Source organism: Sarcophilus harrisii, chromosome 3 (assembly GCF_902635505.1).
Source record: "Sarcophilus harrisii chromosome 3, mSarHar1.11, whole genome shotgun sequence".
NCBI classification, from domain to species: Eukaryota; Metazoa; Chordata; class Mammalia; order Dasyuromorphia; family Dasyuridae; genus Sarcophilus; species Sarcophilus harrisii.
Genome location: NC_045428.1, coordinates 319,788,469 through 319,808,288, shown reverse-complemented (window position 1 = coordinate 319,808,288; position 19,820 = coordinate 319,788,469). Strand labels below are relative to the sequence as shown.

General features: G+C 37.9%; 1 protein-coding gene across 1 annotated transcript in view; it reads left to right on the top strand.

Annotated features, from left to right (window-relative positions):
• The window catches only part of MYO7B (myosin VIIB), a 122,188-nt gene that overhangs the window by 61,819 nt on the left and 40,549 nt on the right, over nucleotides 1-19,820 (top strand). Inside the window, exons 24-29 of the mRNA XM_031961293.1 lie at nucleotides 5,301-5,378; nucleotides 8,701-8,828; nucleotides 11,034-11,160; nucleotides 12,530-12,649; nucleotides 15,806-15,979; nucleotides 17,729-17,956. Of these exons, the coding sequence (XP_031817153.1) occupies nucleotides 5,301-5,378; nucleotides 8,701-8,828; nucleotides 11,034-11,160; nucleotides 12,530-12,649; nucleotides 15,806-15,979; nucleotides 17,729-17,956 (855 nt within the window). The remainder of the gene's footprint in view (nucleotides 1-5,300; nucleotides 5,379-8,700; nucleotides 8,829-11,033; nucleotides 11,161-12,529; nucleotides 12,650-15,805; nucleotides 15,980-17,728; nucleotides 17,957-19,820) is intronic.

The following is a 19,820-nucleotide window of genomic DNA, read 5'->3' as shown; positions in this document are numbered from 1 at the left end:
AAGATTAGAATTAGATGTATATAGTCAATAGTCATCTGCATTCAGATGATAGTTGAACCCACAAAGGCTTGTGCTATCACTAAGATAGTAAGGAAATAGTGCAAAAAGAAGAGGTCTCAGGCCAGAGCTTTGAAGAACAACTGTGCTTAGGATTAGAATATGAGTGAAGAACAAATCCAAGAAGATGCAGTGAAAAAAGAGAGTATGGAAACCAAGGGAAGAGTATTTAGGGAGACAATGTCATCAAGGTCAGAAAAGGAGGAAGAGGATTGAGAAAAAGTTATTAGATTTAGCAACAGAGAGAGCATTTTTAGTAAAATGGTAGGATAAGAAGGCCAGTTACAAAGAGTGAATGTAAAGAGTAAATGGCAAGAAAATAGTGGCAGTGAGTGTTGAAAGTGTAACTTTCTTAGAGTTCAGTAATAAAAGAGAATAGAGATAAAGGGAATAAGAATGTGAGATGATGTCAAGATTAAGGGAAGGTTTTTATTTGAGTCTTAGTAGGCAGTGGGGAAGGAGCTAGTCCTTAGGGAAAGAGATGGAAAGAGATAAAGAAACAAGGAGAGAGAAAATGGCACAAAGGAAAGAATGATGAACTTGGAGTTACAAAGCTGGATCCTATGACCTATAAAAGAGAGACAGAAAGAAACATCCAAGGAAGACAGAAATCAAGAGGTTAATCTTAGAAAGGTGAAGAACCTATTTCTTTCTTTGCAAACTGGAACAAGAGGATGGATGAAGAAACAGAGAAATTTTGAGATAGGCAATAAAGAGTGAACTCACAATGAATGGCCTATTTTTTTCTAGTGAAATAGGAAGCAAGGGCCTCTGCTCAGACGGAACAGTGGAGATGATGTTGAGACTTCAGAGAAGAAAAGTGGCTTAACCACTGGAGGAAGTCTGACAGTCAGTCGGGGTGAATAAAGAAATTATACTCAGTCAGTGAGGACTCATGTGAAATATAATGGAACCAGTAAGCAGGAATTTATGTCTTCTTCTAGCAGTGTTCAGTGGCTCTGGAATAGGAGCAGACAAGGTAGTTGGAAGAAGTGATACATACTTGAGGATTTTTGGATACTGGACAGTAAAAGAGTAAAGGAAGGAAGACAATACCTTGTTGAACTAGATGAGGAGAGGATCATGTATTCATAAGCTGGTTGAACTTTTAAAAAAAGTTTGGATAACTATATTTCCTTTGAAATACTATGTGTTTTAATTTATGCATTTAAACCATTTTTCTGAGATGGTGTCCATAAGCATTAAAAGACTTCCAAAGGGGTCCATAACACAAAGAAGGTTAAGTACCCATGAACTGTGGGGGGGGGGGGGGGAAGGGAAAGAAAATTAAATGAAAACAAGAGTGAGGGATTTGGAGAAGAGAATGGGATGGTGCTGTAATTAGAAGATCCCTGAGTCCAAATCTAAGTCTATGAGCATGTGTATAATTCTATCATTCAAAATATAAAATTGTACTTTTAATCCTAATAGCGGGGCAAAGCCTCATTTATTCATTCAGTGGGCATTTATTGAACACCTGATATGAGCAAAGTTTTCTGCTTGGAGAGTAGAGAAGAGAGAGGTTTACAAAAATGTTAAAACATAGCTCCCCTTGGGAAATTTATAGCCTAGTTGGAGAAAGAAGAGAGAAATGGAAGGATTAATATGGTCAAGGCAAAAACGAAAAGCAGATTTAGGAAGAATGTGTCAGTGGGAGAGATAGGAGTTCAGAGAAGAGAATTTCAGAGTTCAAGAGATTAAAATGGATTTTTGTGCCAAGATGGCAGAGTAAGGAAGGAATCTTCTGATACCCTCCAAAATCCCCTCCAATCAACTAGAAAACCATCTCAAAATTGTTCTAGGAGCAGGGAAGCACTTTCCCAGCACTACAGGAAAGGTCTATCTTACTCAGGTGGGAGGGAGTGAGGTCCAAGAAAACAGCAGCAGTCACTACCACTGGCCTGACAGCAGGGAGTCTGCTGCAAAGCTCTAAATTTGGGGTCATCCACCAGTGAGGTCTTACCTTCTGCAAACCAGTAGCCCTCTAATTAAGCAGCATGGACCCATCCCAATGACGCTATCCCCATCATAAGCCATTAGCAAGGCCCCCTTGCTAACCTAGTGAAATCTGGCCTTGGAGCTAGCCAAGAGTGAGACCCCCTTAACCCTGAGACCTATTGAACAAAGAGATCCTGTTTCTATAAGATCCCACAATAGGGCCCTACCCCAGTACCAGGGCCAGCTACCAGAAAGACTCTTACCACAATACCCCAGTGGAAAGTCCCAGCTCCTGGAGCAGGCCAATAGCTAAACCCCACACCCAAGGGAGGCAAGCAGGGAGGCCCCACTCGCCAATACAAGCCAGAAGGGAAACCTACCTTTCAGGGACAACAAGCACCTAAGCCCTAATGCCTAGTGAAAGCCAGAATTCCAGAACAAAAAGCTTGAGACAATGTAGGATCAGAGACTAACTCTTACATAAAAACACCAAAACACCAAAACAAGCAAAACAAAACAAACAGCGAGCTTGACTATAGAAAAGGACCTATTTATACAAAAATATTTATAGCAGGTTTTTTGTAACTAAGATTTGGAAATTAGATGCCCTTCAATTGGAGGATGGCTAAACAAGCTATGGTATATGATTGTAATGGAATATTATTGTGCTATAAGAAATGACAAGCAGGATGATACAGAAGTAATATGACCAAAGGTATGGAGGCAAGAAAGTGAGTGTTTTAAAAGTAGAAAATTATAAAGATTGGATAGAGAACATTATTTATGCAGTACATGAAATGGTGTGATTAAGGGATAAGAATGGAAAGATACATTTGGGCTACATTAAACATTTGGAAGCTAAGGAGTACTTACTTCATCCTGTAGGAAACAGGAACCTTACTTGCATATTTACAGCATGTTAGTGCTAGAAGGTCTGTCTTTAGAAGTCATGTAATCCAACCCTTTCATTTTACATATAAAATAACTATATAAAGAAACTAACTTGCCACGGCCAGGCTCAGCACGATAGAAACACAATTTGTTAAGCATTTACTGTGCTAAATGCTAGGGATACAAAAGAAAAGCAACAACATTCACTATTTTCAAGGAGCTCACATTCTAATTGGGAAGATTATACATATGTGTATATACATATGCATACATATGCATATCAGTACACACAACAAAACCCAGTCAGTAACCTTAGGGGAGAAAGCACTAGTGACTCTAGGGACTACAAAAGGCCTCTTGGAGGAGATGGTGCTGGAGTAGAGTCTTGAAAAAAGCCATTGATTTTTTTATTCAAAGAATTGGAAATGAAAAGAGAAGGTATTCTAGGTATGAGAGAAAACTATTTCAAAAGCAGAGATGTGTGAAAAATAATAGGCAAGCTAGGTGGCTAAGCCATAGAATTCATGAAAACTGGGAAAATAGGAAGAGGCTGAGTTGTAAGGAGCTTTGAGGGACAAACAGGAGTTAGGTTCTTTATCTTGGAGATAATAGAGAAGCACTGGAGCTTATTGAAGTGGGAAGTGACAGACATCTATGCTTTAGAAAAATCACTTTGGCAGTTGAATGGTGGATGGCTTGAAGCAGAGAAGGATTTGAGGCAAAGAGGCCAATTAGAAGACTAATATAATAATCTAAGAGCAGCTTGGTGACAGTGGATAGAGCAGCCCAGTGGATAGACCTAAATTCAAATCCAACCTTAGACTGTATAACCCCATGCATGTCATTTAATCCAGTTTTTGTCTCAGTTTCCTTATCTATAAAATGAGTTGGAGAAGAAAATGGCAAACCACTCCTGTATCTTTGCCAAGAAAACGCTAAATGGGATCACAAAGAGTCTGATATAACTAAACAACAAAAACAGTGCTCTAGAGGAGAGATAATTAATGAAGGTAAAAGAGTGAAGATTGATTTGATAGTTACTAATGAAATATTAAAGGGATGAAGGATTCTAGGGATGATGGCAAAGTTCATCATTGAAATGACTTACTATGGATTTCAACCTGGGTAGGAAATTAGAACATCCTCTAGGTTTAGGACATGGCTGATGAACTGAGAAAATAGGAAGACTGAAGGTCAGAATGAATATATGCAACAAGTCCAGTAGATGGGAGGGAGAGGAAGAAATGGAAGGTGAGGCAGTTGTGTACATAGTGAAGGAAGCTCTGAGTTCAAGATCTTGAGCATGGAGCAGTTTCAAGTGAAGTGAGGTCCAAGTTGTATCCATACAATAGTGGGTGTTGAAATGAAGATAATTAATGGTGAAGACCTCTTAAACTTCAATAGTTGATGAACTATTAGCACAAATGTTCAATTTGTAGAGGGTAATGATGAGAGATGTAGTGAAGCAGATGAAAATGATTATATTCTCTTATTTGTTTCCCTTTGTAATCAACAGCAAATATTTATGAGATGACTGGTCAATATTGGAGAGCAGTTTGTAGCCTGTGTTTTATATGTACATGTATGTACATGTGGATGTATCTGAAGATATGCTGAGATATCAGTCTGTGAATAGACTAGTAGATGCAACAAAGTACCACCCTATTCTATACTATACCATGCCATTCAATACAACACCAAATGCCCCCATCTGCAGAACACTATGACAGGAGCTAGAAGAAATATAGAATTTACAAAAGTCATGAATCCTTTCCTCTCAGTGCTTACAGTTTAGAAAAAGAATGAGAATCCATATAAATTACATAATAAGAGTTTAAAAAACAATTCTATGTGAAGTCTAATGGTCCAAGGAGGACTGGTTATTACTGATAGGGGGAGCATGAGATCAAAAAGACTTTCTGGAAGAAGTGGTATTTGCACTGTTTTTTTTTTTTTTTAATGTCAATAGTATTTTATTTTTCTATATACATGTAAAGATAGTTTTCAGCATTCATTTTTGTAAGACTTTGTGTTCCAAATTTTTCTTCCTTCCTCCCCAAGACAGCAAGTAATCTGATACAGGTTAAATATGTTACATTGGATTTTAAAAGATATAAAGAATTTAAGAGGTACAGTCCGCAACTTTAAAAGAGAGAGCAAACCTGAGATTTTGATACCATTGACACAATCTTCTAACTACTGAAACTAAACAGCTAATAGAGCAGGGAATGCTTGTGGGATTTTTTTTTTAAAAAAACTTTATATTGCCCAGTAAACTTTGCAAGTTTCTAAGTTTACCTCTCTGGTTTCTTTCACACAATCAGATTCTATTTCCTTTTCCCCGACTTTCTTTTCCCTCCCAAGCCTATGCACCTCTTTTACCCATGAGCTTCCTTCTTTTTTCTCTTATTCAGAATTCTACTTGGAGGAACAAAAGCAACAGAAGCATTTCCTCCATGAAGCTCAAGCGTTCATCCAGATTGACAGGAGAGGTAAGAGCTATAAAATTTGACTATGCTCCATTCTACAGCTTCCTAGTTATTCAGAGAAGTTCTCCCTGATGTATTTGTGGGTAGTTTGGAGGAAGTGCAAAGAGCATGAGAGTAAACCTCCATTCTGTTATTGGGGTATTTCACTTTATTTCTCTAGGTCTCAGTTTTTTCATCTGTAAGATAGGAATGCTTCTGTTTAATAAAGAAAGACAGAATTTTTTCCAGATGTTTTGGATTTAAATTCACATTATTTTGTATGTTGCTCTGCCTCTTCCTACTCATCTTCTCCCTTTTGCCTAATTCCAAAAAGAAAGAAAAGAAAAAAGAATCTAATTATATCTTCTGAATAGCAGGTCTTCACCACCAAATTTTTCAGAGACCAGAGGATGGGGTAAAAACAATATGTGAGATAGAATAGACAAAAAAATTAGGCAAATCATAGAATAGATAAATCATGTGGATTAAGGAGATGAAAAGACTTGAGATCTACAAAGATAATTTTGTACTTGAGGGGAAGGGATTCACAGGAAGCTTTGGAAAGGATATTCTATTCCATTCAAAAATATTGATTGAATACCTACTGTGAGTCTAGATCTGGGTGAGGTACTGTAAGGACGGCCGAGAAATGTAAAACACAGTCCCCATTCTCAAGATGTTTAGAGTTTAATAGAGGAAACTAGACTATTGTGTAGTTGAAGAACAATGTCAGGCAGTATATGATAGATGTCTAATGGGGGAACGTTTTGAAGACCTCAAAGAAACGAGACTACTATGTCTGGAGTAATAATAAAAACTCATATGTAGGTAGTGTTTTCTGGATATAAATTTGATTTGTATGTCTCATTTGTGTTCTAAGTATTCTTTACAAGCATCTGGCCTCCCTGGAGCATCTCTGAAGTCAGCCTGATCTTTGAGGGTTAGACAGATTTTTAGCTACACAAAGCTAGATTCAAACAGTATTAGTAAATGGTAAATAATAATCCACAAGGGACAGGATTTGAATAATAATTTACCATAATGTTAAGGCACTTTGGAATCCAAGGATTTGGGTTTGCTTTGTAGTCTAGTCCCTTACTTTTAAATATATTTTGTTTTAATCAGTCAAAATCTGCCTTCTAAATGTTTCCCCCCCTTGAAACACACACACACACACACACACACACACACACACACACATGGGAGCATGTGCATGCATGTATACATGAGTAGGGGTGGGGGGAAAGCTAGATGGCACAGTGGATATAATGCTGGGCCTGGAGTCAGGTAGACCTGAGTTCAAATCTGACCTCGATACTTACTGGCTATGTGACCCTGGGCAAGTCACTTTACTCAGTTTTTGCCTCAGTGTTATCATCTGTAAAATGAGTTGAAGGAAATGGTAAACTGCTTTAGTATTTTTTGCCAAGAAAATGGAGTAAAAAAGAATCAGAAATGACTAAAACAAAGTTTATGTATATGTATAGTCAATCAAAACTCAAAAGAAACCTCCACACCGGCCATGTCCAGAAAAATTTTCCTCATTCTGAATTTTGAATCTTTTACCTCTCTATGAGGAGGTAGGTTGCATGTTTTATTATTAGTTCTTTGGAACTATGGTTAGTCATTACACTGATTCAGTGCAATAGTATTTATTGTATTATGTATGTATATATGAATAAATAGGAATATTTATTCACAGTAATTTGTTCATCCATTTCCCAATTTAAGGGCACAGCCTAAGATTTTCATTCCTTACCATCTCAAAAAAGAGCTCCACTTCTTCCCCCACCCCACCCATACATTCCTTTCCCCCAATCTTTCTATTCTTTTCTTAAGATAATACATAATAGAATTGCTCCCAGACTTTGTGTAATTGTTTTACCTCTATGACCCTTAATGATAATAAGGAAGGGAGGAAAGGAGGAAGGAAGGAAGGGAGGAAAGGAGGAAGGAAGGAAGGAAGGAAGGAAGGAAGGAAGGAAGGAAGAAAAGAAGGGAGGGAGGGAGGAAGTGAGGAAAACTGGGATGGAGGGAGAGGAAAGGAGGAGAGGGGGAGAAGGAAGTAGGGAGGGAAGGAAAGAGGAAAGGAGAGAAAGAGAGAGAGGGGGGAGAGGAAGGGGGAGGAAGGAAGGAAGGAAGGAAAAGTTAAGCATAGAAAAAAGAATAAATATGGGGTTAAGGTGGAATGTGACATAAAAGTAAGGGCCGGTAACAGTGAATAAAGAATAGCAAACACAGTTAGAACTATGGGTGCAGTCAGGAAGTAAAAGATAAAGTTAGAGAGAGAGGATGGGAGTCCAGATTGCAATAGTCCACACATACTCAGGGACTATAGAAAGAACAGTATCTGGTATCAGATTGACTTGAGAACCTTTCCAGATGAAGCAGGGGAAAGTAGGGCCTCCCCTATTTAGAATCCTCATTTAGAGAGACAAGTTCCATGATAACTTTAGAAACTGAATCTGATTGGTTTGGGGAATCTTTGTAGAGAACTAACTCTCACAGATTTTTAACCATACCTAGTTAGCCCAGGAATTGGGGTTTTTCTGTATTTGCTCTCCTTTCCCTGGATATAAAAAATGAGGTAACTTTCCCCTTACTGTCTCTAGTCCCAGATTTATTTTCCCTTACAATAAAAAAAAAAAAGAAAATCACAAAATATCCTCATTCCCAAAGTTCTCTGGACATAGCAACTTTGTCCTGGGGAGAAAATTCTCCAAAAGAAGTTTTCTCTCAGCTTCTTCCTCTTTCCCCCCCACTTCTTCCCCCCTTTTCTTTTTTTTAAATAGCTTTTTATTTAGAAGTTATATGTATGGGTAATTTTACAGTATTTACAATTGCCAAAACTTTTGTTCCAATTTTTCCCCTCCTTTCTCCTCCCATCTCCCAGATGACAGGTTGACCAATACATGTTACATATGTTAAAGTATAAATTAAATACAAAATAAGTATACATGTCCAAACAGTTATTTTGCTGCACAAAAAGAATCAGACTCTGAAACAGTGTACATTTAGCCTGTGAAGGAGATCAAAAATGCAGGTGGACAAAAATAGAGGGATTGGGAATTCTATGTTGTGGTTCATAGTCATCTCCCAGAGTTCTTTTGCTGGGTGTATCTGGTTCAATTCATTCCTGCTCTATTGGAACTGATTTGTTTCATCTCATTGCTGAGGATGGCCACGTCCATCAGAATTGATCATAATATATTATTGTTATTGAAGTATATAATGATCTCCTGTTCCTGTTCCATTTCACTCAGCATTAGTTCATGTAAGTCTCTCCAGGCCTTTCTGAAATCATCCTGTTTTTTCCCCCATTTCTTACCCTTTCCCTGGGTTTTAGGTGGCAAACAAGCTGAGCATCGGAGAGGAAGCTTTTGAGGAAGAAAGTCCTATCATAGAAAGACCTATGTCCAACCTAGAAAAAGTAGACTTCATCATCAGAAATGCCATCCAAAGGCCCAACATCAGGTTAGTGACCTTCAAGTTTTTCTCCTTAGCTCTATCAAATGCTGGACTCCTGTTCCAACCTTGACAGCCCCCTATAGCTATTATCCTTTGGTTCTTTGTCTTTGCTCTACCTACCTAACCTTTAGAGTGTGCTGCAGGGACCAGTCTGTATAATCTGGGAGAGTGAATGGTAAAATTTTTCATGAGCATTTATATTTCAGAATCAAGCAAGCCAAATCACAGCTCAATTTGTTTTGTTGATTATCTAGACTCAAAAAAGTGAAGGAGCAAATGTTCATGATGCAGATTAAGCTTCAAAGTGTGTTGTGGACACATTTTATTTTCAGAGAATTAGTTAAACAGTTATCAAAATATTCCTGTCTATCTTCCTTTGTCCCTGGAAGGCTGGGACATAGAGTCCACAGCAGTTTCCCATGTTTTCTGATATCTAAATATTTATAACAAATATTTTTATAACAAAAATACCTATATTTGCTTTGTTTTAGGCACTCTGATGCATGAAAAAAAAATCCCACCTTTAAGGCAGCTATGTGGTATGGTGAATAAACCTTAGACTGAGAGACAAAAAGAACTGAATTTTAATCCTGCCTCAAGCATTGATTAATTGTGTGATCCTGGGAAAGTTTCATCCTGTCATAGAAATAATTAAATCCCCTACCATATGGGTTATTGTGATGATGACATTAAATAGCACGCATAAGGTTGGTTTCCAGAACAGAAGAATTAAGGAAGTGGGTATCACAGAAGGATCCTTCACTTTAGGGAAGGATTCCCTGTTTGGTCTCTTAAAATAACTAACTTCCCATGGGAATTTAATATAAATTTTACTTTGAAGAATTTTGATTTCCACAAAGCTTACAGGAAGTACAACTGGGACTCAGAAAAGCTCCTATTTAATTACAAAAAGTTTCCAAAGAATAAGTAAAACTCAGAACATTATGAGGCCCATTTCTATAGCTCCAGGGAGTAGAATTAAGTGGAAGATATAGGGAGGCAGATTTCAGTTCAATATAAGAAAGAACTTTCCATTAGTTAAGAAATGTGCCTCAATGAAACAGGCTGCCTTGTAAATCAATGAGCTCCCCCATTAACTGTGAATGTTCTATGAAAACTAAGTGTCCCTGTGGTAGAAATTCTCATACTAAATAGGATAGATAAATTCTCATACTAGATAGGCTCAAATAAACTCTTAGGATCTAAGCTGCTGTGAATTCTAGGTAAGCTAGAAGACTTAGTCAATCCTTTGGTTATTTATTGACCTTACTGAGTTCATAGATCTAGATCATAGTTTTGTGCTGGAAGGGTTAGAAGCATCACGTCCAATCCTGTTATTTCACAGTAAAGGGAACTGAGGCATAGGGAAATTAAAGTACCACAAATAAATTAGCATAGATGACTACCTTGGGTTAATTAGCTATAGAACATAATGCTCTGAAGGGTTAGGATCTGAGATAAGCATATTTTTGCTGCGGAGAAGAGATTAGCAAAATTGCAGAACATGGCGCATTTTTTGAAAAGAATTTGTTTTGAAGGGATTCTTATGATGAAGGGTCCTGGGCAGCTTGAGCACTGGAAAGAAAGACAGACAGAATAAGAAAGAGAGAAAGAGAGAGAGAGAGAGAGAGAGAGAGAGAGAGAGAGAGAGAGAGAGAGAGAGAGAGAAGGGAGGAAAGAGAAGGAAGAGGGAAAGAGAAAGAGGGAGGGAGAGAGGAGGGAGACAGAGACAGACACAGAGAGACAGAGACAGAGAAAGAGACTAGAGACAGAGTTGAGGGCCAGAAAAAGGATGTTAAAAGTAGACAAATATAGTAGGTGACAAAGATTTCAAGCAAAAATCTTAGAGGATACTATTTCTATCCTCTACCTCCAACTCTTCTTTCATTCTCCTCATTCTCCTTAACTTTATCATCTTCAGAATCATCATCTCTGCCATTAAACTCTCTTTGTGACCTAAGGAAAGTTACTTCCTCCCCAATCTGAGATTCAGTTTCCTCATATATAAAATGAGTGGACTGGACTATTCTAATTTCTCAGATCTCTACCTTCACTAAAATAAATGATTTTATTTCTTCCTGCAATTCCCTTGAGCTTTTATGTTTTCAGCTATAAATGAACTCATGCCAGGTGGTCTTTCACATTCTGTGACATGATGTCCTCACCCAGCATTTACCAGCTCCATGCCCACTGCTTGTGTCCCTCTTACAGAGATGAGATCTACTGCCAAATCTGCAAGCAGCTGTCTGAGAATTACAACAAGAACAGTTTTGCAAGAGGATGGATTCTACTGTGTCTTTGCATTGGCTGTTTCCCCCCTTCAGAGAAGTTTATAAAGGTACAATTTCCAGGCCTCTTAGGCAGCAGGGAAGATAGCTTTGGCCTTAAGGGAGCCAAAGACTCTGGAGTTACTTGTACCATAGTGTAGTAGAGATGAAAAATGGTTTGTAATGAGAGAAATCCTAGTTCTATTCCATAGTTCCTATGTGATCCTGAACAAATTATGTTCCCCCTTTAGGCCTCAGTTCTCTCATCTATAGTTTGAGAGGCTTTCTAAGAAGACATCTAATTTTAAATTTCACATTCCTATGACTGACAGGACTCCATAAATCCCATCAGGAGGTTGTAATCAGCCAAGTGGGAATAACTTGGAATCATTGCTATTTGGCTGACTTAGGGACTAAGAAAGGGACTAAAGCAGTGAAAATTCATTTAAATATTATGGAATATAATTAAGAAGGTAACTTTACTGATTTCCCTCTCTCTTTTCCCCATCCTCCCAAAAAGAATCACAGATTTAAAAATGAGAATCAACATGATATTTTGGAAAGCTTGGACCAGGGATCCATAGACACCACCTATAAACCCATCAGGCCTTGCTCTGTGATATTGGATAAAACATTCAAACTCTCTGGACTTTGGTTTCCTACTCAATTAAATAGGATAGTCATATCAGGGCTGACAACCTCATGGGATCTTTGTGAAGATAAAACTATATACAAATGGGAAAGCACTTTTGTTGTTCAGTCATGCACTTGGGTAACTCTTTGTCACCCTGCAGACCATAGCCCACCAGTGCTGCCCATGGGCTTTTCTTGGCAAAGATACTGGAGTGGTTTGCCAGTTCCTTCTCCAGTGCATTAAGATAAACAGAGCTTAGATGACTTGACTTTGTCAGCTCTTCCTGACTCCAGGCCACTGAGCCATCTAGCTGCCTTTAAGTATTCCAAAAATGTCCAATCTAAGTTACTTGGAGGTTGTCTAATTTTTGGTCAGCTAGGTTACATGGTATAGAAAAGCTTGAAGTCAAGAAGACTTGAGTTCAAATCTAGCCTCAGACATTTACTATTTGTGTTTCCCTAAGCAAATCATATAACCCCTGTTTGCCTCAGTTTCCCCATCTACAAAATTGGGATAATAATGGCACTTATTGTTGTGAGTGTTGTGAAGATCAGATGAGAGTAATTATGAAGTGTTTAGCACAGTGCTTGCACTTGATAAGCATTATTATTTCGAGGATACCAGTTACCCATCTCACTCATCCCCTCAGGAAGAAAACTGACAACTGGGTACAACTGAGAATCTCACAGTGAGAATCTCACCGGTTTCTAACTTGGACTGGGAGGCACTGGATGCTGCTCTGGGGAGCTGCTAGCTTCATTTGAGCTCATTCTCCCTTCACTGTCCTCTGTCTTTCATCCCTCCAGTACCTGCTCAACTTCATCAGCAAAGGGCCAGTGGGCTATAGATCATTCTGTACAGAGCGGCTGAGGCGAACCTGTGCCAATGGTCTGAGGACTGAGCCTCCCAACTCTCTAGAGCTCCAGGTAAGAGCCATAATCTGGGACAGCTTCTGGGGCCCTGGGAGGGAAGAATAGATTGGTAATGGGGGCCGACATATGCACAGAATGCCTCAGATGGAGTCTCCATGTAGAGAACATGAGTCTCTTCATGTGGGAATCTCCATTACATGCATTTTGCATGTAGTGAAGACAAGATTAAGGAGGAGAGGGAAGAGCCTGTCCACATGATCACCTCCAGTTCTATGTCTTTCATAGTGTATCCTCAATATTCAACATTTTTTCCTGTGGTGTGTTCCCTACCCAAAACCCCACAGGAAAGCCATAACTTTTCATGTGCTTTCTGCAATTGGGGAAGATAGCAAAAAGTCACAGTATTTCCCTAAGGTAGATGATCTCCCAAATTATCAATTACATAAAACTATTCAGTGTTCACTTTATAGCCAGCACCATGCTAGAAACTGGCATTCCTATTTATGTGGGAATGTGATAACTGTTTAGTTGTCACATTGATAAGAACTTGAGTACTGGAGCCCCTTGTTACTTTTCAGTATGACTCATGAGTAATCAATTAGGCAAATTACAGTCATTTGGACTCCCACCAATGAAGCATTGTCTACCACTACACCATAATAAGTCACCATTAGCAAAATCATTTAATTAAGAGGACTGATGAGGAAGCAAGCAGAGAGGTGATGCAAAATGTCAAATACAAAAAAATAAAGAATAAATAATTTTTTTAAATGTCACGTACATTTTTGGATATGGTCAAAACAGGAATTTGTTTTAACTATCACAGGGGTTCAGGTTTTGGGTTTTTTTTTTGGGAGGGGGAGGAGGGGATGAGAGGGTTAGTTCTTTTTTTAATCCAGGAGGGAAAGAAAATAATGACATAGATTGAAAAATTAAGAGTTCAAGAAATCATTTAATTAGAACATGAAAATTGTCTAAATAATAAGGAGGAACCAAATACCTCAATTTAAATCTTCCTGTCACTTAATTGGCTATGTGATCCTGGACAAACTTATTTGATTTTCCTAAGTCTTAATTTCTCTCATCTGTAAAACGATGAAAATAATAGCACCATCTTTCCCAGTGCTGTTATGAGGGTCAAATGAGCTAGTACAGTTAATACACTTTACAAACCTTGAATAATAATGATAGCAGCTGTTTCTATAGTGTTTTAAAGTTAGCAAATATTACCTTATTTTGTTCTCACAACAATCCTAGAAGGTAGGTGTTATTCTTGTTCCTGTTTGATAGATGAGGAAAGTGATTGCCCAGGAACACCCAGCTGCAGCTGATAAGAGTCTAAGGCAGGATTTGACTCCAAATCCAGTGCTCTCTCTCCACTATAACACTTATCTGCTTTTGAGTCTCCTTTAAAGCCCCATATAAAGGCTAACTCTAAAAATAATAATAATAATTATTATTATTATTGGCAAGTACAAACCAGAAAATATCTCTCAATACATGATGTAGTCTGGGACCCCCAAATGTCTTAAATCATCAAATTCTGGAGATTTTTTCTTTGTTTATGCCCATTAAGGAAGTTTGTGGAGACATAATAGATATGAATGCAATCCTTATAAGCATAATATGTTCTTCAGATGAAAGGCAATATTATTTTTTTAATTTTTTAAAAATAATTATAACTTTTTATTGACAGAATCCATGCCAAGATAATTTTTTACAACATTATCCCTTGCACTCACTTCTGTTCCGATTTTTCCCCTCCCTCCCTCCACCCCCTCCCCCAAATGGCAAGCAGGCAATATTATTTTTATATTTATTTTCCTTCTTTAACAAATATTCACGGAGTGCCTGCTTTGTGGGAGGCTGTGGAGGATGCAGAGATGTGTACATCTCAGAGAGTTTAAAGTTGAATAATCACAGGTTACAGGGAGATGGGACAGAAGTCAATGGTGAGTAGAGGAGACTGGTTAAATGTTGATAGGTAACTATTGATAGGATAGTATATACACACAAGCAAGCTAAAATCTTTTACAGGTTATATGTATGGGTAATTTTACAGCATTAACAATTGCCAAACCTCTTGTTCCAATTTTTCACCTCTTCCCCCCCCCCCATCCCCTCCCCTAAATGGCAGGATGGCCAGTAGATGTTAAATATATTAAAATATAAATTAGATACACAATAAGTATACATGACCAAACTGTTATTTTGCTGTACAAAAAGAATCAGACTCTGAAATATTGTACAATTAGCTTGTGAAGGAAATCAAAAATGCAGGTGGGCATAAATATAGGGATTGGGAATTCAATGTAATGGTTTTTAGTCATCTCCCAGAGTACTTTCTCTGGGCGTAGCTGGTTCAGTTCATTACTGCTCCATTGAAAATGATTTGGTTGATCTCATTGCTGAGGATGGCCAGGTCCATCAGAACTGGTCGTCATATAGTATTGTTGTTGAAGTATATAATGATCTCCTGGTCCTGCTCATTTCACTCAGCATCATTTCGTGTAAGTCTCTCCAGGCCTTTCTGAAATCATCCTGTTGGTCATTTCTTACAGAACAATAATATTCCATAATATTCATATACCACAATTTATTCAGCCATTCTCCAACTGATGGGCATCCACTGAGTTTCCAGTTTCTAGCCACTACAAAAAGGGCTGCCACAAACATTTGTGCACATACAGGTCCCTTTCCCTTCTTTATGATCTCTTTGGGATATAAGCCCAGTAGTAACACTGCTGGATCAAAGGGTATGCACAGTTTGATAACTTTTTGAGCACAGTTCCAAACTACTCTCCAGAATGGTTGGATTCGTTCACAACTCCACCAACAATGCATCAATGTCCCAGTTTTCCCGCATCCCCTCCAACAATCATCATTATTTTTTCCTGTCATCTTAGCCAATCTGACAGGTGTGTAGTGGTATCTTAGATTGTCTTAATTTGCATTTCTCTGATTAATAATGACTTGAAGCATCTTTTCATATGACTAGAAATAGTTTCAATTTCTTCATCTGAGAATTGTCTGTTCATATCCTTTGACCATTTTTCAATTGGAGAATGGCTAAAATCTTTTTATGCTGAAAGGTTTGCACAATTATTCACAATGCACACAAGTGTGTAAATCCATGGCTCTTTGGTCTCAGCCTCAACAAAAACATATGGAGAGGCTGAATCCAAGTCTTCTGGGGGGACTTTCTTACAGGCAGTCAAGTCTAAGAATCGCATTCTTTTCAACGTCACCCTAATGAATGGAGAAAGCCTTACAATTACAGCAGACTCTGCTTCTTCCTCCAAAGAAGTCTGCCAGCATATAGCTGAGAAACTACACCTGAAGGATCTCTTTGGGTTTTCCCTCTACATTGCAGTCTATGACAAGGTAACATCAATATTTCTATAAAACACATACTCATGCACACATATGCACATATATAGACACATAAGCATCCTTTTACTCTGAATAAAGACCCACAAAATAAGAACTGGAAGGGATCTCAGAGATCACCTAGATTTCCTCATACACATCTTTATACCTGGCTACTAGACATTCTATGCCCAACCCCCATAACCCAAACTCAAACATCACATTCCCAATCACCACATACTTAGGTATCCATAAAACCCAGTGACTCCTGGTCAGACAGTGTCACACACAAGCACTTTCTTATCCAGACACCTATGTTTACATAGTGATGTTCACATTCTCTTAAAAAAAAGATTCCTGTATTTATACAAACACACAGAGGTACCCAAAGATCTACCTTCCCATTACCATCTTCCCATATGGCCACATACTTCCACACCCAGATTTCCACCCACTCAGTTATCCCCAACACATCCATTGATCCACATAACTGCATTCCACCTCACTTTTGCATCTTTATATCCAAAGATATTAAATCAAGTTCATCTTTAGGCAACAGATGTCATGACCCCAGTGTACAAATTTACTTATTTGCAAACAGGTTATCCTCCTTCTAATTAGGGAGATAGACTCTGATCAAGTGGGGAGAGGCATCTGTAGTCATTCAAAACTAATAATAGCATTATTTAAATTGAAATTAAACTAATTAAATTAAATTTAAATATATACACACACAGAGTGCTTGTCCAGGAAATGGGAACTTTAAATCCAGTGTCTTTCCATATTTGTGTGTTGTGTGTGTATATGTAGATACAAATATACATTTACATATTTATTTATAGTTATATCTTAAAGGTGTGTATGTATATATATATATATATATATATATATATATATACACACACACATATACACATACAGTGATTGTCCAGGATTTAGAACTTTAAATCCAGTGTTCTTTCCAACTTAAAATCCATCTGTGTACATACACATATACAGATGTGTGTGTGTGTATATATATATGCATGTATATGTACATATTTTCTTATGTCTTACAGGTATATATGTATATATGTATACACACAGAGAGTGATTGTACAGAAATTGGAACTTTAAACCCATTGTTTTTTCCATATATATGTGTGTGTGTGTGTTTATAACATACATTTACATATTTATTTATAGTTATATTTTAAAGGTATCTATGTACACACATACACAAATACACATGTGCACACATGCAGTGATTGTTATTTATGTGTTACAGGTGTACACATGCACACACATACATACACACACACATACACACACACACAGAATGATTGTCCAGGGTTTGGAATTCTAAATCCAGTATTATTTCCATACATGTGTATGTACACAAGTAAATATACAGGTGTGTATATATATGTATATATGCATGTATGTGTTTATATCTTACAGATACACACACACATACAGAGTGATTGAACAGGAATTGAAACTTTAAATCTAGTGCTCTTATGTATATGGATACATAATATATATGTATATGTATGTGTGTATATGTGGGTATACACACACACACACACACACACAGAAACAGAGAGAGACAAAGAGAGGGAAGCAGGGAGGGAAAGACAGAGACAAAGAAACAGAGAGAGACAGAGCAGAGGGAGGGAGTGACTGAACTGAGAAAGTAAGAAACTTGGATATTTTCTCCTCCTCCTGGTGGAAAGCTGACTTCTGGGTCTCAGACCTTCCCACATGTCATACTCTGTTCCTCAGGTCTGGTCATTAGGTGAAGGGCGTGATCATGTGATGGACGCCATCTCCCAGTGTGAACAATTGACGAAGGAGAAGGGGGAGAATGAACGCCAGTCCCCTTGGCGCTTCTTCTTCCGGAAAGAAATCTTAACTCCTTGGCATGACTTCAAGCAGGATCCTGTCAGCACAGAGCTCATTTATCGCCAGATTATCCGGGGATTTCGGTTTGGAGAGTACCGCTTGGAGTCGGTGAGAAGGGATTCTTTGAAACCATCAATCTATCAACTCTTTTGTCTCATGTGGTTTTTCATTTATGATTTCTTGAAATTGAGCTCTGAAAAGCCAGGCTTTGTTAAAGCCCACTGTTCTTCAAATGGAACTACTTAACTAAGCCTTAAAACCCAAGTCATTCTGGTTTTCAGTGATTAATAATAGGTCCCAGTCCGAGTCTCTCTTGTTCATTATTTTGGGTTTTTATGGCTCAGATTGAGTGTAAATAGCAATTATTTCTGCTCTGGCCAAAAGCTCTGAGAGTCTTCCCCTCCTAGAGTGATTCTTTTGTGAAGGCAAACTGGGTCAGCTTTTGCCTCAATAATTACCTAGCTTTTAATCACTGAATGGGTGTTGCCTCAGACAAACTGAGACCTGGGGAAAAACTCAGCTTAAAAAGTCCAAGATCCCCTATTGTATCTGGGGCAATGGTCGTTCATCCTGACCTGTGTTGTGTCACTTTGCACAGCTTTCCCTCAGTTAAATCCAATTCACTTATAAATCAAGACATGGCTCTTCTGATGTCCTTGGTTCTCTTTAAAAGGTTCTTCTTTTAAAGGATAATAGCTATGGCAATCCACAAATATTTAAATACCTATTGAGTGCCAAGTATCATGCTATGGACTAGTGATTCAAAGTAAAAGTAAAATAGATCCTGACCTCAAGGGCTTTGCATTCTATATGATGGTGCATTCCATACACACACACACACACACACACACACACACACACACACATATATATATATATATATATATATATACATATAATTTTGACAGCTGAGTGGAAGATGAACTAAAATAGATAGAAACTTGAGGCAGACAAATGAACCAAAAGGTTATTGGAATATTCTAATAAGAGTCTACAGTCTGGACCAGGATGGTAATAGTGTCAGAGGAGAAGTAGGGGTACATAAGAGGGATGTTATGTAGGTAGAATCATCAGGATTTGACAACAGATTCAATATGGTAGAGGTAGGGGAAGCAATTGAGAGGTAGTGGAGAGTCAAAGATAGTACCCAAATTGTGAGCCTGGATAACTGGGAAGATGGTGGTGTCCCCAGCAATAATAGTAAATTTAGAAAGAAAAGAGGACTTGGGAGAAAAGATAATGAATTCAGCTTTGGATATGTTGAGTTCATTTATTTTTCTTGTTTTATTTTTGCAACATAACTGGTGCAGAAATGTGTTTTGCTTGATTTCACAAGTGTAATGAATTTCATGTTGCTTGTCTTCTAAGTGGGTTGGCAAGAGCCTAGAGGGAAGAAGAGAATTTAGAACTTTAAAAATGTGTTAAAAATAAATAAGTAGATAAAAAGAGTTTTTGAAAAAAAAAAGATGTGTATGGGACATCTTGTTTGAGGTATCTAATAGACAATTAGATATGTGAATCTGAAGGATAGGAAAGAGATAAAAATTTGGAGAAGTAGGTTTGGGAATCATCAGCATAGAAATTATAATTGAATCTATAGAAGCTGATGAGATCACCAAGCAAAATAGCATAGAGGGAAAAGCCAAGAAGGTCCAGAACAGAGCTTTGAAGAACACTCAAGGTTAATGGGTGAAACTTGGTGGAAGATCCAGTAAAAGAGATTGAGAACATGTGATTTGATAGGAGAAAGTGGTGTCAGAATGACTGATAGTGTCCAAGGCTTCAGAGAGATCAAGGGGAATGAGAATTGGGAAGATCATTGGATTTGACAACTAAGAGACCATTGGTAACTTTGGAGAGAGCATTATTCAATTGAATGAGATTGAAAAACAGAAGTTAAGAAATTAAGATGAAAGTGAGAGAAGAACAAATAAAGATGCCTATCGTAGATGGCTTTCTCAAGGAATTTAGC